The sequence below is a fragment of the Cibotium barometz genome, chromosome 29 (assembly GCF_041138505.1).
Source record: "Cibotium barometz isolate CiBa-2024 chromosome 29, ASM4113850v1, whole genome shotgun sequence".
NCBI lineage: Eukaryota > Viridiplantae > Streptophyta > Polypodiopsida > Cyatheales > Cibotiaceae > Cibotium > Cibotium barometz.
The window spans coordinates 44,137,804-44,162,697 of NC_141074.1; the positions used below are offsets into that span (position 1 = coordinate 44,137,804).

At 41.2% G+C, this 24,894-nt stretch overlaps 1 protein-coding gene across 21 annotated transcripts in view; it reads left to right on the forward strand.

Moving 5' to 3' along the window:
• Positions 1 to 24,894, forward strand: part of LOC147622226 (uncharacterized) — a 195,512-nt gene that overhangs the window by 166,359 nt on the left and 4,259 nt on the right. For 10 of the 21 annotated variants that reach the window (XM_086823324.1, XM_086823325.1, XM_086823323.1 and 7 more), the window contains 3 exons: positions 5,509 to 5,587; positions 6,383 to 6,435; positions 8,127 to 9,292. In XM_086823324.1, the coding sequence (XP_086679450.1) occupies positions 5,509 to 5,587; positions 6,383 to 6,435; positions 8,127 to 8,371 (377 nt within the window). In that variant the 3' untranslated portion in view covers positions 8,372 to 9,292. Of the gene's footprint in view, positions 1 to 4,851; positions 5,588 to 5,700; positions 5,871 to 6,382; positions 6,436 to 8,126; positions 9,293 to 9,341; positions 9,747 to 18,044; positions 18,106 to 24,894 lie in introns of those variants that run through there. The other 11 variants (XR_015269667.1, XR_015269668.1, XR_015269666.1 and 8 more) reach the window with 11 other exon arrangements.

Consider the following 24,894-nt stretch of genomic DNA (forward strand, 5'->3'; position numbering starts at 1 on the left):
AGATTACCCTTGTGCCATCCATGTGTTAATAAATGCTCACACTCCATGCCACTTTGTGCTTTCCATGTGCTACCTTTTTAAGCACTGCCTTCACCTTTTACATGTAACCATACAAATCAACCTTTGAGCTAGGACCTTTAGTCTTTCTTAATGTGCATTCTCTCCCCCTTTCTCTAAACTTGTTTCACTATGGCACTACATTTCTCAACACATGGAAGGGGAGTAGCTTGTGTTTAATACGAGTATAAATATAGATATATCAAGACTTAATTATCTTAGCCTTGTGTGTATGTGCATCATGTGCACATGTGTGGGTGTGTGTGCACGTACGTGCATGTGGGTGATTTGGTGAGTGCTATTCTGTGTACACGCATGTGAGTGTGCATGACTACGTGCATACGTAGTAGTGTGTGTGTGCATGTGCGTATGCAAGTGTACGACTATGTGCATGTATGCTTGCATCATGTATATATGTGAGTGTGAACGAGTACATGTGTGTGTGTGAGAGAGAGAGAGAGAGTACATGCACACACACGAGAATGTGTATGCATCTATGTGTCTGTGTGTGTGGGTACATGTGTGTCTATGTGCATGTGTGTACAAATTTTTTTAAGAACAAATATTTTTCAAAAATAAAAATGGTTATTGCCTTTACTTTTTTTTCACTAGTAGAGATGTGCTTGCTTATTATATCCTCAAATAGATGCACCTTACATATAATGATGGGGTGTTCTATTTTTAAACAATCATAGAGAAAGTGAGATACGTTCTCATCTATAAGTGGCCTCCCTATGGCACTGGCCCTCTTTACACTAAAATTTGAATTTGAAATGGGAATAAAGTTAGTCCTTCATGCTTTAACTCGCCCTTTTTACATGTAGTGGGTCCTCCCTCTCTCTCCGAACCTCTTTTTCCTCTCCGAACATCTTTTTCATCTCCCAAACCTCTTTCCTTTAGGAGCTTCCATGTGGTAGCTTAAGGGAGAGCTATCGTGTGCGTAAGAGAGTGTGGGTGCACATATATGTGCTTGTGTGTGTGGATGCACATGTGTATGTATGTGCATGTGTGTGTACGCGTGTGTACATGTGTATGCATACACGTGCACTTTGTGCATGTGTGTGTATGCATACATGCATGGTGCGTATGTGTGCACACTTGAGTGTGTAAGTATGTGTGTTATACATGTCTATGTAAGTGTATGTGTTTGTGTGTGTGCAAGCATGCAAGAGTGTGTGTATGCATGTGTATGCTCTTATGTGTATTTTCATCAAGTGTAGTGTGCACACATGTGTGGGTCCGTGTGCATGCATGTGTGGGTGCGTGTGCATGCACATGCATGTATGTGATTATGTATGTGTCGATTCTATGCGCACGTGCAAGTGTGTGTGTTAATTCTCTGTGTTTACGTGTGTGCACACAAGTGGAAGTGTATGTGTGTATATACGTGCATTTGTGTGTCAAGTGTGTGTGCGCCAACTATGTGGGTGTGCACGTGTGTGTGTAAGTGTGTAAGTGTGTGTTCCTTTATATGTCAATAGTGTGTGTGCGCACATGTCTGTTTAAGTGCACCCTCATCAAGCCTTAATGAAGGTAGCTTACATTACCCCTCACATTAAGACTATGTGTGTCAACTCTGTGTGTACACACATATGAAAGTGTATGATGGTGACAATTGTATGTGCAAGTGCATCGTGTGTGTGCTTGGGTGTGCGCATGCCTATGTGTATGCATGTGTATGTGTCTATGTGTACATGTACACAAGAGAGCGTGTGTGCGCATCTATGTGCATGTCTGTGTGGATGGACAAGTGCATGTACGTGTATGTGTGTGCATGCGTGCACGTACATTTGTGTGTGCATGCGTGCACATATATTTGTGTGTGCATGCATACATACATGTGTGCATGTGTGTGTGCTTGCACACATATTTGTGTGTGCATGCATACATACATGTGTGCATGTGTGTGTGCTTGCACACATATTTGTATGTGTATGTGTGTGTGTGTGTGTGTGTGTGTGTGTGTGTGTGTATGTGTGTGTGTGTGTGTGTGTGTGTGTGTATGTAATTTTGTGTGCACGCACATGCATGTGGGTGATTGGGTGTGTGTCGATTCTATGTGCATGCATGTGAGTGTGTGACTTTGTGTGCATGCACAATCATGTGCGTATGCAAGTGTATGACTATGTGCATGTATGCTTGCATGTGTCTGTGTGTATATGTATGTGAGTGTGCATGAGTGCGTGTGAGTGTGTGTGTGTGTGTGTGTGTGTGTGTGTGCACGTGTGCGAGAGTGAATGTGCATCTATGTGTCTGTGTGTGGGTACATGTGTGTTTGTGTGCGTGTATGTAGAATGTTTGTTAAGGAAAAATATTTTTTAAAAAATAGAATGGTAGTGCTTTTACTTTTTGGTGGAAATGTGTGGTGAGGTGTGCTCACTTATTGGTGGAGATGTGTAGTTATTATATGCTCAAATAGATGCACCTTACATATAATGATAGGGTGTCCAGCTAACTCGTAACTCCTCTAATTGTATTTATGCAAATCTCATGCTATGAATAGCACAGGAATGCTACAAATTGCAACTGCTACATGATCAGGAGACCACCAATTTCACCTCGAATGTGGATAGTTTGAAGTCTTGATTTTCGATTAAATCATTAATTCATGACCAGGTACCCAGATCCGTCGACTACGATTTCCCACAAAAATACATCTGAGACTTGGGGAGAAAATTAAAACGTCGTAAGGAAATTCTGAAATCTCAAAATTTTGGGGGGGGCGGCGGGGGAGGATTGGAGAGGAAATCTGAAAAAAGAGGGAAAAGAATAAAGTGAATTATTGAGGGGAGGGGGTGGATTTTTTAGGAAAGAAGTGAAAAATTTCAGAATAGATCTTCGTTTGCAATTCGAGAAGAGATATATTTATCTTGGGGGGGCACAGAATTGTTTGGTATGGTTATTCATATACTTGCTTCCTACACATTGCTCTGTCACGAGGCCTGTCGTTAATTAGACTTGTTTGGAATGGTAGTTTAAGAAGACTGAAGAGGCTTAATAATTATTAGGAAAAAAAAAGGCTATACCGTGGATGCATTTGATGCTTGATGATGGTGTAGTAGTAGTAGTAGTAGTAGTAGTGGAGGAGGAGCTCTCTCTCTCTCTCTCTCTCTCTCTCTCTCTCTCCCCCATGTATGCTTGTGAGACTTCACAGTTTGCCAAGAGATCTCTCTCCTCCTCTTACAAATCCAATCCCGTGAAGACCTTTGCAGTCGCGGAGCTTGCCTATGGAAAAGCTGGACGCTTCTCCCACTATCCTTCTCCTGCTTTCTTTCTCCCCCTCCCTCTTCCTCCTCTCTTTCTCTCTACCTTTCTATCACCCAAGTGTACAAAGAGGACAATTCTCACTACCGTTCTATCACCAAAGTGTGGTAGAAATGGCCCTTGGGATGACGTGAGTTCACCCACCTAGGTTCAAGTCTCTCCGTCGATTGGGTGTATAACCCTCCAAGTCAGCGTAAAGCGACTTCGTCTCTCGTTCATACTCTTCTCTCTCATCTCTCTTATTTGCTCAGCTTTCCTCACTCTTGCCTTCTCATCCTTTTCTAAACTTCTAACCGCCCACCCGCCTTGACTTTCCTTCCTCCTAACAAGTGTGACACCCTTTTTGGCCGTAAAATACCTCGAAATTTTAGAAAAACCCATAACATTGGCTATATCCATCAATCGATTTATAGCCAATTTTGAAGGCCAAGTGCGACACTTGTTTTTCGACATTTTGGTCATTAAATACTTCCAAATCTTTAAAATGCTCTTTAAAAAAGCAAACCCATCAATTTTGAAGGCAAGAACAAAAATTGGCTACCACCCCCTCCATTGACTTTCTTTGGCTCCTCCCCACTTTCCTTCCCTTTTCCAAGATCCCCCATCCTCACCTTTCTCTTTCTCCCTCCTCATCTCCCCATCCTCACCTTCTTCCCTCCTCATCTCCCCATCCTCACCTTTCTCCCTCCTCCTCATCTCCCCATCCTCACTTTCTTCCCTACTCCTCTTCCCTCCTCTCTCCTCTTCTCCACCCCCCTTCTCTCTCTCCTCTTCTCTCATGCACTCATCTTTTTTTTTGCTTTACCTCTCTCTCTTCACCCCCTTTCTCCCTCTCCTCTTTTCTCTCTCCTCTTCTCTCATGCACTCATCTCTTTTTCACCTTACCGCTGTGACCTCCTCACCAACTTTTCTTTCTCTTTCTTCTGCATTCTCACCTCATCTCTCCCTTTCTCTTTTTTCCCCCACTACTCCCCTCTCTCTCTCTCTCTCTCTCTCTCTCTCTCTCTCTTACTTGCTCACCTTCCTTAATTTCTCTATCTTCCCCCTCTCACCACTCTTTTTCTCTCTCCCCCACCACCACCACCACCTCCTCTTCTCTTTCTCTCACCCCTACTCTTTTTCTCCTTCCCCCATAGGACTCAATAAATGCATTTTTAAAACCGGTCAAAGATAAAAGACACGTGTTTATAAACCAATCGGTTTTCGAGGCTAAATTGCGTACTTTGCAAAAATAACTAGTAAATTTTTGAATCTTTTTTTTGGGTAAGGACTTTATATCTTTTTAACTGGTTTTTCCAAAATTCAGCCGGTTAATGCCGTTTTTGACGAGCCCTGCCCCTCCGCTTCCGTTTCTTCCCTACTTCTGTCGGGCCCAGCCGCCCCTCATCTTTCACTGAAGCTGCACTAAGTAGACTCGGTAGTAGTAGTAAAAAGCATGTTGAAGTACGTTAAATTCTTAGTACCGAGGAAGGTGATTTATTCATATCGGAACGAAGAAGAGCAAAGAGCTAATGATCTTGTTACGAAATTTCCATATGCATGCACTCTGCCTTGCGTTGTACGTCTCTACTACCCACGAAGAACCTTCTAATTACAGACCTGGGCGGGCGTTCTAGTTGCCTGAACCTCCAGTCCTGCAGGTTGTCCGCCCAATGTGTGCATTACATATAGGCCACCCACACTAGCGCTTTCTTCTTGGTTATCACTTACATTGCCGCTGTCTCCTTAATCTGTTCTCTCATCTGCTGGACTGCAAGCTTTGCATTGCGATCATGTCGCCCTTTTTCTCCCCTTCATCATCGGGTTCTGAATCTGATTCTGTGTCTTCATCTCGCCGTTTCTGTGCTGTTGATTTCCTGAAACCCGCCACCGACTTCTCCCGACTGCCGCGCCCTCGCCGTCGCCGCTGCCTGATCAAAGCAGCTCGAGCCATAGCTGATGACGTGGGTTTTGTCTTCAGGAAGACTGTGGGCTTCTTCTCTAACATGACCTCAGGCAGGCCCGCTAATCACCATCATGACACCATTAATACTCCTTATTCAACCCTAACACTCGCTGATCACTATTATAAGGACTTAATGATCAGTCATGTCAATCAGTTACGCTAAGGTGTGGGTTGTTAATTACGTTAGCATTTTCTAAATTCTAATCCCGATTTCTAATGGATTGTTACCGTACGTATTATAGCTCAAAGCAGGGAGCGAGGTGCCCAACCGGAACGATCGCAACCAAATACAACCGATCCTCTGTCGCTAGCCATTAGCAGGTGATTTGTTTAACCTTAGAATCTAGTCATTATCAACTTAATCCCATCACCTTTAGATTAACTCATGAAAGAGCAGTACAGTTCGTGTTGACGTGTAGCTTGGGGATGAAAAGTGAAGTGCAGGAGTTATTGGGCGTTCCAGACACTAGTTGGCCCCGAAGAGATCCCGTAAGCATTGATGTTGGTGATAACAGAACCGCGTAACGGCAAGAAAGGTTCCATGGACTCCTCATCCAGAGAGGGGTTGTAAGGGATGGATGGGCAGATTTCTTTGCTTCACATGGTATTTAAGCTCTGCATAGGCACTTTGTATGAACCCTTATGCCTTACCCTTAGTGGGGTGTTCCTTCGCTTCACATGGTATCAAAGCAAGGTATATGTATTGCCCTTTGCATGAACCCTTAATTAAAAATACAGCGGGCTGTTGAGGAGCGGGTGGTGTAAGCTTGTGAATAGAGGGGAGGTGTTGAGGAGCATGAACCCTTGCTTCAAGAGAGGAGTAAGGGTGGTGTTGTAAGCTTGTGCATGCAGACGTAGCTGGGTAGGAAACCCTGATCAGTGCACTTGTGCAGGCGTTGCTTGGGATGAATAGCTGAGTGCACGTTGTTGTAGAACTGTAAGAATGGTTCTATCAGTAGTTCCTGTTGATGGGAACGATTGGATCGTTTTGATCTAATTTGTTTCTGCTAATTGCACTGGAGTTAGATTTTCAAACATTTTATAATTTGTGTTAGTGGACAGTGTTTGACTCGAGTTTGATTTTGAAATATATATATAAATTTGTGCTTGTGACAGATCGCCGCCGTCGATGGGGCTGGCAGTCTCCAACACGGTTGCCGAGTCAACAGGTACAATACTCATACATCTAATTTTAACGGTTTATGTGGATGAACAGACTAAGAAAGCTACTAAGTTCACCGACCCACATAACAGCTCTACTGTGTCTTATATTTCACATGATATAATATAAGGCAGCCATAAGTAATGCTATGTCAGAAATGGCGTGCCTTAGTGACTAGTTTACCTAAGTTTAAACATTGGAGCTGATAAAATGGCTTGGGTGCAGTCAACATTAGGGTTAATTGAGATTATTAGTGGTGAATTATTTATACCAATTTGTAGGTAGGGTTGATTAGATACTTGGTAACAGCAATCCTTATCTGAAGGTTAAGATGAGAAGTGACTGAGAATAAATAAATTGAAATCAATACCTTTTTCCTAGATATGATCGATATAGCTTAACGAGCGGTAATTATTAGCCAAGGGTTAATTAATTGTAAGAATAAGCTGGTTGATCCTAGCTAAGGTTTAGTAAGCTAAGAGATAAACGAAACCTAGAATTAGATAAAGCTAAGCAATCGACTGTAGACAAAGCAAAAGCTAATGATAATTAGGCCAAATTCGTAAGCCTCGTTTGATATTATTCACTGTTCATGGTACCCTCGTTTGTGTACTTTATCTGCATCTTTTCGTGAGGTGACAGGTCTCCAATTCCTCTTAAGTTATTGATTTGCGACGCTCTAAGTTTACCACGTGAGCCCATCCCAATTGGCTTTTTAATTTGAGTTTTAAAGAAAAATCTATCATATATTTACATAAATATCTTTTTAAACTCTTGAAATTGGAAATTTTATAGAAAAAAAGATCATTTAAAAAATATAGAAACCCCATACATAATGGATTTTCAAATGACCCCTTCAATGCACGCTTAAGGTTATTAGTAGTTGTTTAATATAGCTCACAAGTCATAATTTGTATGTCTTTGCAAGCCTCTGAGTACTCAGTCCACGTTTCCTTCCTTATCATTTAAGTTAGAGTTGCAGCCTAGTCGTTGCCATTAATAACTCTCGGAGTTATGGCAGTCTTATTTGTATATGGGCTACATTGAGATAGAAGTTTGATACTCTCTCTTTTTTTTTTTGTTGGGTCCAATATATATGTGTATTATTATGCTAAAAAAAGACTATATTTACATCTTACATCAAAATACCCTATTTAGCAAGTCACAAATCAATGTCCATCTCTCATCCTCAAATACAAAAGAAGATTTTTTCCAAGATATTTGGTATCCAAGCTGGATACAAGCTTCTATTAGGCTTCAGTTGTACATCCTTTGGGTGACTGCTGCTCCAAAATCTCTCCCTTGTTAGACCACACTGTAACAATTAGGTCTAGTGCCAACTGGGTTCTCAATAAAGGCCATAAAGGTTTGATCCACCTGCTTTACTTTCTTGTACCACCTTTTAGTCCTTGGTCTACATTTTTCTAGTCTTCTCCTTGACTTTAACTCTGTTAATACCTGAATACAAAAACAATAAATAATGAGGCTCAGCCTAGTATGCATGAATGCTTCCCCTTCAGTATTCTTTGTTTATATCATTCTCAATTTCTTTATTTCATGATATTGTTGTGATGGATAACATGGTATTAAAGACTCTTTATATTAAGAGAAATAATTTAATAATTAGATTTGAAATTTGTACAAGTTAAGTGAATAATTCCTCTACCTGACACACCTCGCCTATGTACATTCTTGTAGCCAGACACATTAACATGTGCAGGTTTGGCACAATAATTTTGGCCGCGTCGGTGTCACATGGTAGTCATAATGGCACATGGCAAGCTGGCCAAGTTAAACTATCGATCAAATCAAGTCATGGGTTGTCCTCTAGAGCAAGTCGACAACATACTTACACTAACTACACAGCCAACGCACACTACAAAAGAAAAGGAAAAAAATCACAATTCCCCACCAATTATACAACACTTGTGCCTGTGTGCTAAGGCTTCAAAGTAGAGATATTATAAAGTGCTTTTCATAGAACTATTTTGAAATCCCTCTCGAGTCAATATAATTTTCTTCTAATGAGTAACCATTCAAGAACATTGTTTTGATTGTCCAGTTGGTGCATTTTCCATCCATAATGGGCTACCAAAGTAATAACAAATTGGATAGTGGTCATGTTGAGCTGAACTAGTGCTACAACCATTGATGACCCATCTAGAACTTGATAGCTTCCGCACTTGTGCCACTAGCATGGTTGGTGAGATTATGGTTGATATACCACCAGTATGGTGGACAACAGACTGTGTGATAGCCACTTTGGAGTATTAGAGTTATGGCATGTTATAGTGCTAGCTCTTGTAGTCGGGTTCACACTATAGACTGACCATTATATGCTATAGTAGGACAGTAATTTTCCTTATAGTATGTACTCATCTCTTTATATTAATGGTTGTAGAGAAGAGAAGAAGATAGAAGAAAATTCAACCATCCATTTCTCTCTTGTGTCTTGCTCTCACTACTGAGTGTGTTTGCTTACAAGGAACTCAAGCTCTCCCTCTCCCCCGAAATCACTTTATGGTATCAGAGCTCCGGTTCATGTGAGAGATAAGGAGGTAAGCAAGAGGTAAAAATAAGGCAAGGAAGGAAGCAATACATGGGTAAGGGTATTTCCATCTCTTTTCCTCTTTGAGGTTGGAGCAACACCTTCAGTAGCTATGAGAGCTATAGGTATACAAGAAAGTTATTATCTCAGATTGAGGTATCCTCCTAGGTGAAGAAAGAAGACCACATTGTTTGTAGTCTCTGTGTAGTTAACATAGTTAATTGAGTTTTTGTGCATTTCGACGCGCTTTGGGCCCCGTTTTGGTTCTACAAGCACTTTGCAGGCACTTTGTGAAGTATTGATTTTAACTCTATATGCTCAATTTCTAGTTCGGTGGAGAGTTTATAGTAGTAATTTGGGTGCAGGAAAGCATGTGCAGAGAATCTAAGTGTTGAAGGTGTTGGTCGACAGATGTATGTTTACATAACTGATTCACATAAAGCACGGCATTATAACATGTTTACAGTGCCACTGTAGAAGGTTATAGATTTGTTGTTAGTGCATAAGCTTTTTTGTAAGCATTGTTTAGTAAGTTGCTACAAGTAAAGATGTATATCAGTCTATCAACAAAGATTGTAAGTGAGAAGCTCGACAAGAATAACTTTTATGCATGGAAGTTTAGGATGACCAATTTCCTTATGGAAAAAGGATATTGGGAATTTAGGATGACCAATTTCCTCATGGAAAAAGGATGGGATTTCATCATCACAGGTGAGGAAAACGAGCTGGATTTTATTTAAAAAAATTCAACCCCTCAACAAGTGTCGGCATATAAAAGCATGGCATGAAAAAGCCAGAAACATATTGTGCATCGGTTGTCTGCCAATGTGATAGATTCTATGATTGTATATATATAGGATGCATAAATACAAAAGGAGGCCTGGGACACCTTGGTGAAGATGTACATCACAAACACCCAAGCTCGGAAGATGCAACTAAAGCAGGAGCTACATAACATGACCAGAGAAAAGATGGTATAAATGATTACTCAGTGAAGGTTAAAGGGCTTGTAGATGCCCTTTCTTTTATTGGATCACTAGTAGATGATGATAATAATGGTATCTCTGACCTTGAATGGCCTTGGCAAAGAATACAGCCAGTTTCAGACCTCTATTAGAGTTAGAGAGAAGTTTTCTAATTTTCAAGAATTGATTGAATTTTGGGGGAGGTTTATCCTTTGGAAGTTCAAATAAGCTAGCCTTCTACTCAAATATAGGTAGAGGCAAAGGGAGGTCATCATCTAGAGGCTGAGGTGAAGGCTGTTTTAGAAATAGAAATCATGGGCAACAACGACGGGATTCAAATGTACAAATAAGTGAAAGAGACTACTCTAGCGGTAGGGGTGAAAAGATGCAGGGGGGAAGAGAGCTTGAGCTCTTGCAAGCACACACACACTCACAAAACCCTAATAGAGAACACACGAGGTGAGAGGCTAGAAATCTTCTTCTTCTTCACTCAACACTCAACACACCATATACACAATAAGAGTACACACAATATGAAAGGTACTCAACCAAATACATACACGGGTTCCCTATAGTGTGAACCCAACTAAATGAGCTGGTGCTATAACTATGCCAGTCTCTAGAATGGCTGTCACACAGCCTGTCATCCCACTAGCCACATATCACCCAAGATCTCACCAACCATGCCAGTGGTGTAAGTGTGGGGCCTATCTCCCTGGCGGGTCATCAGTGTCCACCGCCTCACTAGACGAGCTCGATATCTCAACACTCCCCCTCGAGCTCAACTCCATCTCATGTACACCAAGTGAAGCTCTGAATCTGCGGAGCTTCTCTATACCCAATGCTTTGGTGAAGATGTCAGCTACCTGATCCTCTGTGCTGACATAAACAAGGTCAAGGTCTCCTGCCAAGACCTTCTCTCTGACGAAATGGTAGTGGACCTCTATATGCTTCGTGTGAGCATGAAAAACTGGGTTCTTGGCCAACTGTATACTGCTAATGTTGTCACAGAAAATGACAACTTGTCTATCCACTGATAGACCCAAATCTGCAAGTAGCTTTCTCAACCAAGCTACCTCACATGCTGCCATAGCAGCTCCTCTGTACTCAGCCTCTGTACTGGATAGAGCAATCGTAGGCTGCTTCTTGCTGCTCCAAGTCACAGCAGCACTTCCCAAAGAAAACATGAAGCCACTAGTAGATCTTCTATCTGAGATACTACCAGCCCAATCAGCATCTGTGTACCCATGTACACATATCTCTGTCCCAGTTTCATAGAATAGTCCACAATGCAAAGTAGACCTCACATACCTCAGTATGCGTCTCAATGCATCCAAATGCGGTTTCCGTGGAACCTGCATAAACTGACTCACCAACCCAACAGCATAGCTCAAATCTGGTCTAGTGATCGTCATGTAGATCAAGCTTCCTACTATGCGTCTATACATAGTAGGATCCTCCAAGATCTCTCCTAAATCTGCACTCAACTTGCCATTCTGATCCAATGGCACTGAGATAGGCTTACATCCTGTCATACCATACTTGGACAACATGTCCAAGCCATACTGTCTCTGCAGTAATCCAATACCATGTGGTGACCTAATCACCTCAATGCCCAAGAAATATCTGAGCTCCCCCATATCCTTCATCTCAAACTTCTGTCTAAGCAAGATCTTTACATCAAAGATCTCTGCATCATGGTCCCCCGTAATGATCAAGTCATCTACATAGATGACAACAAGCACAACCCCTCTATCACCATGTCTCACATACAGCGAGAAATCTGCATTGGCTACATGAAAGCCAATAGTGACAAGATATTCAAAAATCTTGTCAGACCATGCTCTTGGTGCTTGTTTTAAGCCATACAAGGCTTTCTTCAACCTGCAAACATGCTCGGGGTGACTCACATCCTCATAACCAGGTGGCTGCAACATATACATCCTCATAACTAGGTGGCTGCAACATATACACCTCTTCTTGCAAATCCCCATGCAAGAATGCATTCTTTACATCCATCTGATGTAAATACCATTGCTTTGACGTAGCCACTGCTACCACAACTCTCACTGTTGCCATCTTGGCAACTGGGCTGAAAGTTTTCTCATAATCAATGCCATATGTCTGCGCATATCCTTTGGCTACCAACCTAGCCTTATACCTGTTTATGCTTCCATCACTGTTATGTTTTACTTTGTACACCAATGGCTTTCTTGCCTTCAGGCACTAAATCCCAAGTCTCATTTCCATATAGTGCATTCATCTCCTCATCCATAGCTTTCTCCCAACACACATTTCCAACAGCCTCATCAATGCATGTGGGCTCTACAACCTGCACAACCTTTGCCATATATGCATAATGATGTGCCACATAACCATCATAGGTAAATCTCTGCACATGATTTTTCACTCTCCCAGATCTTCGCAGCTTTTCATTCATGGCTTCCATAGCCTTTTTTACACCAGGTGTTCTCATAGCTGGGATCCCAAGCTCCTCATCAAGGCTCATACCTGAGCCACTAGACTCTCCATCAACATGAGAATGCCCTGCAAAAATGTCAGGCATACCAAGGGGCTCAACCACTTTCTCTTTCCCTTTACGTGATGTACTAATCACATTTGCAGGACTGGTATTATGATGCAGCCTGCCACTCCATGGTCTATCAACAGACCCACTAGATGAGGACTCTCCTGGTCCACTCAAAGACTGTGATTGCTGACCTGCATTCTGTGCAACCACACTTCCAGTCACATCAGCCCCAACAGCTTCTTTTTCAGCAGCATACCAGCTGCTCATCTCATCAAAGACAACATCCCTGCTTACCCTCAACTCACGTGTAGCAGGGTTATAACACCTGTATCCCTTTTGCTCAAGGGAATATCCAATAAACACACATTTTTCAGCTTTTGGATCCAGCTTAGTTCTCAGCTCATCTGCTGGCACATGCACATATGCAATGCATCCAAAGACTTTCAGATGAGACAAATCTAGTTTTCTGCCACCAATAAACCTCTCCTCTGGAGTCACATCATGTATGGCTGCAGTTGGAGTCCTGTTCATGATGTATACTGCTGTAGAAACAGCCTCAGCCCAATAGCTATGCGGCATATTCTTCTCTTCCATCAATGCTCGCGCAATCTCAGCAATGTGCCTGTTTTTCCGCTCAGCAACCCCATTTTGCTGCGGAGTGTATCTGCATGTAAACTGTCTCCGAATACCATTCTTCTTCAAAAATTCAGAGAACTCATTGGAGAAGTACTCTCCCCCTCCATCTGACCTTAGGCACTTTACATATTTCCCTGTTTGCTTTTCAACCAAAAACCTGAAATTCTGAAAGTGAGTGAACACCTCACTCTTCTCCTTCATAAAATATACCCACACTTTCCTTGTGTGGTCATCAATGAAAGTCACATAATACCTGCAGCCTCCCATAGACATGATCTTCGTAGGACCCCATACATCTGAATGCACAACATCTAGTGCATTTCTGCTCACATATCTATTACGTGGAAACACATACTTTGTTTGCTTCCCAAATTGGCATGCTTCACATATTCTCTGCATACCTTCCACTTTAAATTTTGGCAGCCCTGTCACAATCCCTTTAGTCTGCATAGACTTCATTCGCTGCACATTCACATGTCCAATTCTTTTATGCCAAATGTCTGTGTCTGCAACAATCCCTGAACCATTTGCAAACATCGCAGCACTCATTTCAGGCATGTCTACATTCAATGTAAACATTCTGTCCACTCTGTTGCCTTTTGCAACCAACCTGCACTTGTCTTTAAAGTCTTCAACATAACAACCATCAGGGTTAAACCGAACCTGCAAACCCTGCTCAATCATCTGGCCAACTAAAACCAGATTCTTTGTTATGTTCGGAACGTGAAGTACATCTGCAAGGTATTTCACTTTGCCATCCTGCATAGATAATGGCACATCTCCAACATGGGTAATTGGATGAGCAGTGTCATCCCCTGTTTCCACAACACCTGGTCTTTTAAGGTTTTTCATCTCCTTGAACCACTCCCCATGACTTGTCATGTGGTTCGAAGCACATACCATACATTATCTTTTTGTGTTGCATCAACATTTTCAGACATGGCATTCACGACATGCTGCATAACAAACAACCTTTCATTATCCTCATTATTTCTACTTGAGGATGCATAGTTGTTTTGCTGCACTTTCCCATTTTGCATGTCAGCCTGCTTCTTATAACATTTTGCCTGCACATGTCCAGGCTTACCACAATAATAGCATTCACGTGCATCATTATACTGCCTTTGCCAATTTCCACGGCCTCTTTGACTCCCCCTGCCTCTGAATTTGCCTCTTCCACCTGCGTGTTGTTGTTGTTGTTGTTGTTGTTGTTGTGTATTCTGGGACTGTTGTTGTTGCTGCTGCTGGCCATAATTTTGATTACCTGTTCGGCCACCTCCTTGACCGCGTCCACGGCCTCCTCTACCTCGTCCTCTTCCTGAACTTGTGTAGAAGGCCTGTTGCTCTGAACTGTTTTTGTTTTGTGAAGACTGTTGGTCTTCACCCAAGCTCTTCTCTTCTATAATCAGCATAGACACCAAATCTGTAAAGTTGGGAATGTTTTTTCGAGTCTGAATAGACGTCTTGAACGCCTTGTATTGTGGCCCGAGACCACGTAGACAGACTTCCACCTTATCATCATCATCTACTGACACACCAATAGATGCAAGGGATTCCACAATACCCTTTATCTTCAACGCATAGTCATTCACAGACATGCTCTTTTTCTCCATAGTATGAAGTTCATTCTTCAACTGTATCTTACGTGCCTTGGTATTTGTTTCATAGAGCTTTACTAAGGTGTCCCACGCCTCCTTGGGGGACTTGGCATCCTGAATATGCCCAATCATGGTGTCCTGTATACTAATGGAGAGCGAATACATTACTTTCCTGGCTCCTTGGTTCCAGTCTTTAAACTCTTTCACATCTGCAGAGCAGTCGAATTTATGTCCGGTATCTCTAGTGCCTCTTCATGCTCACCTTCTATGTAGTCCCAATAGCCCTTTCCCATCAGGAAATTCGTCAACTTGAACCTCCAAGCATGGAAGTTATTCTTATCAAGCTTCTCAACCACAATCTGGGTTATCCCATCATTTGACATCTTGGTAAACACACAATTTTACCAGAAAAAGCACTCTAGTTTGTCCTGCACAAACTGCTGTATTTTCTGCAGCGGTGTTGTAGTACTCTCAAATGTCACAACCAGTGACTTCAACGTGCATACATACACCCAGTGGCCAACTGTTGACCTCTTTGCAGCACCCACAGTGTCTGCACAGTCAATCTGTCTTCCTGCAGTTCTTAAAACAGAGTTCTGCAGAGAATCGATGACTTACCCGTCTCGTAGTGCTCGAAATCGTCGGCTTTCTGAAAAACGGAGGTCCAGACGCACCCGAAACGCGTTTTCGGCCCTGAAAATTTAGTGCGATAGGACAGTCCGATAGGACAGTATAGTTGCCCTATAGCTTTGCTCCCGCGAAGAAAGCTCCTCAATCAGAGATCGTTTGCCGGTGCCTCCCGTAGAGCTCCCGAGCGACAAGGGTGTAGTCACCAACACAAATAGGGAAGAGTAGTTGAAGCTCTTACCCTTGTACCGCTTCTTGTGGTTCTCTTGCTTGCAGCTCAGCCCTTAGCACGAACCAGGCTCTGATACCATGAAAAGATGCAGGGGGGAAGAGAGCTTGAGCTCTTGCAAGCACACACACACTCACAAAACCCTAATAGAGAACACACGAGGTGAGAGGCTGGAAATCTTCTTCTTCTTCACTCAACACTCAACACACCATATACACAATAAGAGTATACACAATATGAAAGGTACTCAACCAAATACATACACAGGTTCTCTATAGTGTGAACCCAACTAAATGAGCTGGCGCTATAACTATGCCAGTCTCTAGAATGGCTGTCACATAGCCTGTCATCCCACTGGCTGCATATCACCCAAGATCTCACCAACCATGCCAGTGGTGTAAGTGTGGGGCCTATCCCCCTGCTGGTGGGTCATCAGTGTCCACCACCTCTCACTAGACGAGCTCGATATCTCAACAAGGGGAGCTAGAGGGGTAGAGGTGGTTGAAAAAAAATTAGAGTGTAAATAACATAGAGTGTTATTACTTTGGCAATCCTGGGCACGTGGCAAAGGACTGCTATATAAAGCAGAATGATATTAAAAGTGAAAAGTTGTACAAGATAACTAAAGTAAACATGGTGGTGATGCGACAAAAGTGAGGAGCTATTTGTCATGCCACATATGCTTAGTTTCATAGAAAGAGATGTGTCAAGACTTGGAGATGTTTGGTATGTAGATTTTAGTGCCTCTAACCAAATGTGGTGAGTAGTTTAGAGACATGTAAAAAGTGAAAAAAACAGGCCACTACGTGTCCCATTGCACATGTTGGTAAAGTTCCATTGTCTATGCAGGATGGCAACATGAAATACTTGGTAGATATACTTTATATTCGAAATATTACAAAGAATCTAGTTTCTGTTTAGATAGTTGAGCAAGGTCTGCAAGTAAGGTTTAATCCTCAAGGGTGTTTAGTGTAAGACTTCAAAAATCAATGTCGCTTGGTTACAAAAGAAAATAGAAACGGTAGGATGTTTACTTTGGGATGTTAACATGCTTAAGGTGAAAGCAACCATGTTTGCCATGTTAACTTGCTAGAGGTTAAAGCAGCCATGTTTGCGCATGGAACAATTGTCATTGTTGTAGATATTGACGTATGGCACAAGCGCATTGGTCATTTAAATATTCAACGACAACGACTGTTGAAGCCTATGTAGGTGCGGGTTGGCTAAAGGTTAAAGTTGATGGAATATACATATTGATGGCTATAGAGCCTGTCATTATGCTTGCATAGTTAAAGCAATACTAGAATTGGAGCCCACTTATTACGAGTGGCTAGATAGATTCTCAGGTAGGTAAAGTCCACAGTTAATCATGGAATTTTTTAATGAGACTGGAACAAAGATATAACTACATGGATACATAGATGCTGCTTGGGCTGGTAGACAGATTCTCAAGTACATAAAGTCCACAATTGATTATGGAGTTTCTTATGAGGCTGGTACAAAGATACAACTACATGGGTACACAAATGTTGATTGGGCTAGTAGTGTCACAGATATGAGATCTACCAGTGGCTTTATCTTTTCTTTTGGGAGTGCTGTTTTGTGAGTTGGAGCAGCAAGTAACAACCAACAATTTCCTTCTCAAGTACAGAGACAAAGTACATCGGCATTGCTATGGCAACTTATGAGGTAGCTTGGTTCCAAAAGCTACTTGGTGATATGAGGTAGCTTGGTTTCAAAAGCTACTTGGTGATATAAGAGATCCCAAATAGGGCCGCTATTGTTATTTATTGTTGTGACAATATGAGTATTGACCAATAACCCAGTATATCATGCTAGGATGAAGCACATTGAGATACATTATCACTTTATGAGGGAGAAGGATCTAGTAGGTGATGTAGATCTCGTATATGTCAGTAGGTGGCTGACATCTTCACGAGGCACTTGGCACATAGAATCTCCATATGTTTAGAAGCTTACTTGGAATGCAGTGTGTGGAATTGAGCTCAAGGGGGATTGTTGAGATATTATGCTCAAATAGTTCTATGCACATTCATGACCTGCTTGGGTGATAGCTTTCGCATTCATGCCACTAGCATGGGTGGTGAGATTATAGTTGATATGCCACCAATGGTTGTAGATGACAGGCTGTGTGATAGCCACTTTGGAGTACTAGAGTTAAGGCATCGCTATAGTGCCAGCTCATGTAGCCAGGTTCACACTATGGATAAAGAAGGAGAGTACTTTCCCTTGTAGTATGTGCTCTTAACTCTTTATGTTACTGGTTGTAGAGAAGAGAAGAAGATAAAAGAAAATTCATCCACTTATCTCTCTCATGTATTTCTCTCTCTCTCTCTCTCTTGTATTTCTCTCTCTCTTGTGTGTGGGTGTGTGTGTGTGTGTGTGTGTGTGTGTGTGTGTTTGGTTGCAAGGAACTAAAGTAACTCAAGCTCTCGTCCTCTCTTTGAAATCTCTTTTATCAGAGCTCCAGTTCGTTGTGAGAGCTTAGGAGGCAAGAAAAAGGCCAGCAAGGAAGTAGTAAGGGTATTTCCATCTCTTTTCCTCTTTGATTTTGGAGCAACACCTTCGATAGTTGTGAGAGCTATAGGCAGATAGGAAAGTCATTGTCTCATATCAAGGCATCCTCTTAGTGAAGGAAGAAGTCCATATTATGTATAGTTAACATAGTTAAGTAAGTTTTTACACGTTTCGGCACGATTCGGGTGCGTTTCAGGCCCCATTATTTTGGCTCTACAAGTTTTTTATAGTCACTGTATGAAGTGTCGATTTTGACTCACTATGCCCAATTTCTTGTTCAGTGCAAATTCATGCAAAATTTTGGTTATAGGACAATCTGTGCATAGAATCTAAGAGCCAAAGGGGCTGAGATGGTTAGCAAAGAAATTAGAGTATTATTAGTATCTCAAATGCGGACACATGACAAAGAACTACTATAAAAAATGTAGAATGATATTTAAAGTGGAAAGTTGCAACAAGATAACTATGCATCAAGTAAACACGGTGGTAATAACAAAAGCGAGCGGCTTCAGTTCCACCAACAGGAGTTGTGTCAGGATCTGGAATGTAGATTTCGGTGCCTCTTACCACATGACCAGTCATGGTGAATGGTTTAAAGACATGTAGAAAATGATAAAACCAAGTTATGTAGAATTGATGATATTGCGCATCCCATTGAGTATGTTGGTAAAGTGCCATTGTCCATGCGCAGGATGACAAAATGAAGTACTTTGCAAATATACTTCATGTTTCAAATATTATAAAGAACATGGTTTTTGTTGAACAGATGGTTGAGCAGGGTCTCCAAGTAAGGTTTAATTTTGAAGGGTGTTACTTCAAAAATCAATGCCACTTGGTTGCAAAGGGTAATAGAAATGGCAGGATGTTTATTTCCTTTGTATGTTCCTACATGAAAAGCATGTTAGTGCAAGGCCATTGGTTGTTATACATTCGGATGTATGGGGACTGACCACCAAGACTACAAAAATTACAAGTTGCATTATATTTATTGATGATCACACTAGGAAAGTGTGGGTTTATTTTATGAAGGAGAAAATTGAGGTGTTTTCTCACTTTCAGACATTTAAAGCCTTAGTTGAGAAGAAAAAAGATATGCAAATCAAATTTCTAAGATCGGATGGTGGGGGAAAGTATTTTTCCAATGAGTTCAATGATTTCTTCAGAATGCAAGAACTCAAGAGACAATTTATATGTAGATACATTCCGCCAACAAAATGGTATTGTAGGAAGGAAAAATAAGCACATTGCATAAGTGACACATGCCTTCATGTTTGAAAAGAATATGCTAGATTATTTTTTTATAGAAGTCGGCTTTGTACATTATGAACAGGAGACCCCCACTACAGTCGTTCATGGTATGATGCCTAATATTATGAGACTGACAGGAAACACTATAAGGTAAGACTAGAAAAGATTATTTATATGTAAAAGGTTTGCATATAAAGAAGGTTCAGGGGATTTCAAATTGGAAATACGAAAGCATGGTTAATAGACATTAAGGTTAAAGTAAAAGGGAAGTAGATGGTGCACAAGGGAAGCACAAAGGCCACAAAAGTAGGCTCCCTCTTCTAGGGGTAGTTTAGGAGGCATTGGAGAGTGAAAAGGCCATGCCTAGCCAATGAAAGGTCAAGGGGCTGAAGTTGGAAGGTCATGCATCACATAGGCCTATATAACCATGTGTTTAGAGTCCATTTGGGATATGGTTGGGTGGAGAATCAAAGTTCTAGTTTTACAAGTCCTCAAGCTTATAATGCAAGGAGCATTACATTTGAACATAAGATACATGCATAAAACTAGTTGTTTCGCACTTGAAAGTGTTTGGGTGTATTGCATATGTGCATGTTCCCGATAAAGTGAGAATAAAATTGGACCCAAAGGCAAAGAAATGCATCTTCAGTGGTTATGCTTTGGAGAAGAAAGGTTATAGATGTTATAATCCTACCACTCGTGTGATGTAAGTACACAGAGGTGTTGTTTTTGATAAGATGAATTGTTGATATATCCCAATGAAGACAACAAAAGATGGAGATATAAGAAGTAATGATACTGCCCCACATGTAGAGCAGCAAACAAAGGTGCTTAATGGACCTGGAGAGTCCTCTAGCAGTGAATCCAATGTTAGTCCATGGTCAGGTAGGTCAAGGATAGATGTAGATACACATGTATCATGCATAGGGGAGGAAAAGATATATCAACCTTTGTGCATGATCTCTCAACAAGTCACTCACATGTGAATGGTCACTCCAATGGCTCTGAGCATAACCTTGATGATGAGCTTGGAATTTTGTCAAGGGTTACTCCTAGTGCAAGGAGAACTAGGGTTGTTTTAAGGACACCTAGCATTTGATCAAAGTGGCAGGTCTATGAGTTAGATACCTTGTAGATAGGTTGAGTTAGATACCTTGTAGATAGGTTGAGATATGATGGACATACAACCCACCGTTATGCTTACATGGTTAAAGCAGTACAAGATTTGGAGCCAGGATTAGAGCCCACTTGTTTTGAGTACACTTGGAAATAAAAAATGGGAAGATACCATGAATTAGGAGATGGTAGCATTGGATGCAAATACAACATGGGAGTTAGGAGATGGTAGGATTGGATGCAAATACAACATGGGAGTTAGTGCCTTTGCCTAAAGAAAAGAAGGAAATTAGATGTTAGTGGGTGTATAAGGTCAAGAATAATGTAAATGGATCAATGATCATGTATAAGGCAAGATTGGTTGCGAAGGGTTATGTGCAGAACTATGGCATTGACTATGAGGAGAGGTGTGAGGAGCATTTTTGTGATGCATGCAGATGGAACCTAGGTAAGCCCAAAGGAGGAAAAGGCAGAGTGCAAAGAGTGGATGTGGTTTTGATAGGTCATGTCATGGGAAATGGAAAATGCATGTGAATGTATGGTGGATGGTGATGAGAATGAGCTATGGTTGATGATGTCCCTGGTAATGGTGCATGGCCATATGCATCACATGGTAAGCATATCCATTTGGCAATGGACATCTACTGGGGATGTTAGTCTAAAGAAGATGGCTATGCATGATCATTGGATGCTTATGATGTGAAGATGGTGGGGGATGTGAAAATGTATATGAGATAGTATTAGGGATGTCCCATAATTGATCATATACATAGTGATGATGCATGGCCATGTGCATTTAGTACCCACACATAGTTCCACTTGGCAGCCATGGGGAGTTCATAGAAGAGTTGGGGAGAGGCCAAAAAAGGCAAGAGTAGAAAATGGAAACAAGGGAGTTCCCAATTGGGGGTGTGCGTGCATTTTTCTGTAGTAGAGAGAAGGGGGGAAAAATGACGAGGGACAGAGACTGAGAAAAAGGAGCATCTGCAATAGAATTGAAAAAGAAGATAGGGACCTGAGTGAGAAGGTGCTGAGTAGGCAAAGAACCAACAAGCTTGGGGATGCCCCAAGACCAAGGTGAGTAAATGCTTTTTTCCAAGAATTCATGAGGATTTGAAGCTTGGGTCAGTTCAGTATCTGTAACTTTTGTTTTGGGAATTAGTCGTGGATGTTTCCTCTATCCTCCTTCAGCCCATAATTTTAGGGATTTAGACATAGTTATCTACCATAGCTTCAATCGTTGGAGGGGAATCAGTTTTTGTGAGGAAAAATCTCAGCACATTATTTTTAGGAGACTGAGTTAGACAAATCTGGTCAAGGGACGTGAAGTGATCATGCAAGTTAAAGTTTTGTGAAGGTTTTTGATGGGAGTTACAAGTTCTCAAGGGAAGCTTGAAAGCTTTGTGAGTTTGGGTGAGCTTGAGGGTGTGTAGATTTGAGAATATACCAAATGTATTGTTGTTTTGTGTGTCAAGATCATCGAGATGATACATAATTCATTTAGAAGAGCTAGGGGAGAAGGGAAGCTGACAATTTAAAGAGTTTTTAATCCATCTCTGAGGTGTAGCTCTGTTGGAACGCATTCAGAACCTAGTTCTACTGCTCATTGCTATCTGAAGTTGAAGACCCCCAAAGAAAACTATAGTTGAGGCTTGATGTTGTGAGAGTGAAGATTAAGCTGAGTACCTATTGTGAAGGCTCCTCCCTTTTTATGTTTTTTGTTCTTGTTTATTAAAGATCGTGTCTTAGGGAAGTGGAGATTTATATGTTTTTTCAAGTGAGGAGATAACAGGGGATATGACTTGAATAAGTTGTATATGGTATGATGATATTATATGATGAGATGTAGGGAAGGGTATGTTTTGTTATGGATGATGTTGAGTTGGGTCAATTATGAGAGCATCATTAGTTTGTGTTGAATCATATGAGATCAATTTATAGACAAGTTGTTTTGGGTTGACGTATGTTGAAAGAGACCATTTGGGATTTAAGATCTAAGTGCTTGAGAGTCAGAGTTGGGTCAAACCTAAATGGTCTTTGTGAGGGATGCTATTTTGGTTGAAATGATTGAGGTGTCTAGCTGTGTCAGGCGAAAGAACAGAGGATATCAATATATCTTGTATTAATAAATCTTACCCCTATGAATCTAGTACCCACATGGTAAGCATCCATTTGGCAATAGCGATATACCAGGGATGTGAGTCTAAAAGAAGATGGCTATAAATGATCATTGGATGCTTATGATGTGACGATGGTGGGGGATGTGAAAATGTATGTGAGATAGTATTAGGGATGTCCCATAATTGATCATATACATAGTGATGATGCATGGCAATGTGCATTTAGTACCCACACATAGTTAACATGTCCACTTGGCAGCCATTGGGGAGTTCATAGAAGAATCGGGGAGAGGCCAAAAAAGGTAAGAGTAGAAAATGGAAACAAGCCAGTTCCCAATTGGGGGTGTGCATGCATTTTTTCTGTAGTAGAGAGAAGGGGGAAAAAACGACGAGGTATAGAGACTGCAAAGCAGAGGGCGCTTAGGCCCTAGAATCTCTGAGAGGTGCAGCTCTGCTAGAACTTAGATGCATTCAGAACATGGTTCTACTTCTCATTGCTATCCAAAGTTGAAGACCCCCAAAGAAAACTACAAATTACATCATTGAGGCTTGATGCTATGAAAGTGAAGATTATGCTGTGAAGACTACTTCTGCTAAGTTCCTGTTGTGAAGGTTCCTCTCTTTTTATGTTTTTGTTCTTCTTTGTTTAACACCATGTCTCAGGGCAGTTGAGATTTATATGTTTTTGTAAGTGAGGAGATAAGAGGTGATATGACTTGAATAAGTTGTATATGGTATGATAATATTATATGATGAGATGTAGGAAAGGGTGTGTTTTGTTCTGGATGATATTGTTGAGCTAGGTCAATTATGAGAGCATCATTAGTTTGTGTTGAATCATATGAGATCAATATTAACAAGTTGTTTTGGGTTGAGATATGCTAAAAGATACCATTTGGGATTGAAGATCTGAGTGTTTGAGTGTCAAATCTAAATGGGATTTGTGAGAGATGCTATATTGGTTGAAATGATTGAGGTGTCTAGCTGTGTTAGCTAAAGGACAAAGGATATCAAATGAATTTATTGGTGCTTTAGAGTTGATGATTTAGGAGTCCCTAATTTTGGTAGCAATATATCTTACTCCTGTGTGGTGTCTGGTGGTGTTATAGAGGCCATCACCTAGAGCCGTCACACCAGTTGTTGTTGCGACAATGGCAATCGTGAGAGTTGTCATTGCTATGGCTACAGCAAAGGGTTGGGCTTTACATTAGATGGACGTAAATAATGCTTTCTTGCATAGTGATTTGCAAGAGAATGTATACACGATGTAGTCCCACCAATTTACAAAGAATCTGGTTTTAGTTGGCCAGATGATTGAGCAGGGTTTGCAGGTTCGGTTTAACCCTGATGGTTATTATGTTGAAGACTTTAAAGACAAGTGTGCAGGTTGGTTGCAAAAGGCAATAGAGTGGGCAGAATGTTTACATTGAATGTAAACATGCCTGAAGTGAGTGCTGCGATGTTTGCAAATGGTTCAGGAATTGTTACAGACACAGACATTTGGCATAAAAGAATTGGATATGTGAATGTGCAGAGAATGAAGTCTATGCAGACTAAAGGAATTGTGACAGGGCTACCAAAGTTTAAAGTTAAAGGTATGCAGAAAAAATGTGAAGCATGCCAATTTGGAAAGCGAACAAAGCATGTATTTTCACGTAATAGAAATGTGAGCAGAAATGAACTAGATGTTGTGCATTCATATGTATGGGGTTCTACGAAGACCATGTCTATGGGAGGCTGCAGGTATTATGTGACATTTATTGATGACCACACAAGGAAAGTGTGGGTATACTTCATGAAGGAGAAGAGTGAGGTGTTCACTCATTTTCAGAATTTCAGAGTTATGGTTAAAAAGTAAACAAGGAAATATGTAAAGTGCCTAAGGTCAGATGGAGGGGGAGAGTACTTCTCCAATGAGTACTCTGAATTTTTGAAGAAGAATGGTATTCGGAGACAGTTTACATGTAGATACACTCCGCAGCAAAATGGAGTTGCTGAGCGGAAAAACAGGCACATTGCTGAGATTGCACGAGCATTGATGGGAGAGAAGAATATGCCGCATAGCTATTGGGCTGAGGCTATTTCTATAGCAGTTTACATCATGAACAGGACTCCAACTGCAGCCATACATGATGTAACTCTAGAGGAGAAGTTTACTGGCAGAAAACCCGATTTGTCTCATCTGAAAGTCTTTGGATGCATTGCATATGTGCATGTGCCAGATGAGCTGAGAACTAAGCTGGATCCAAAAGCTGAAAAATGTGTGTTTATTAGGTATTCCCTTGAGCAAAAGGGATACAGGTGTTATAAT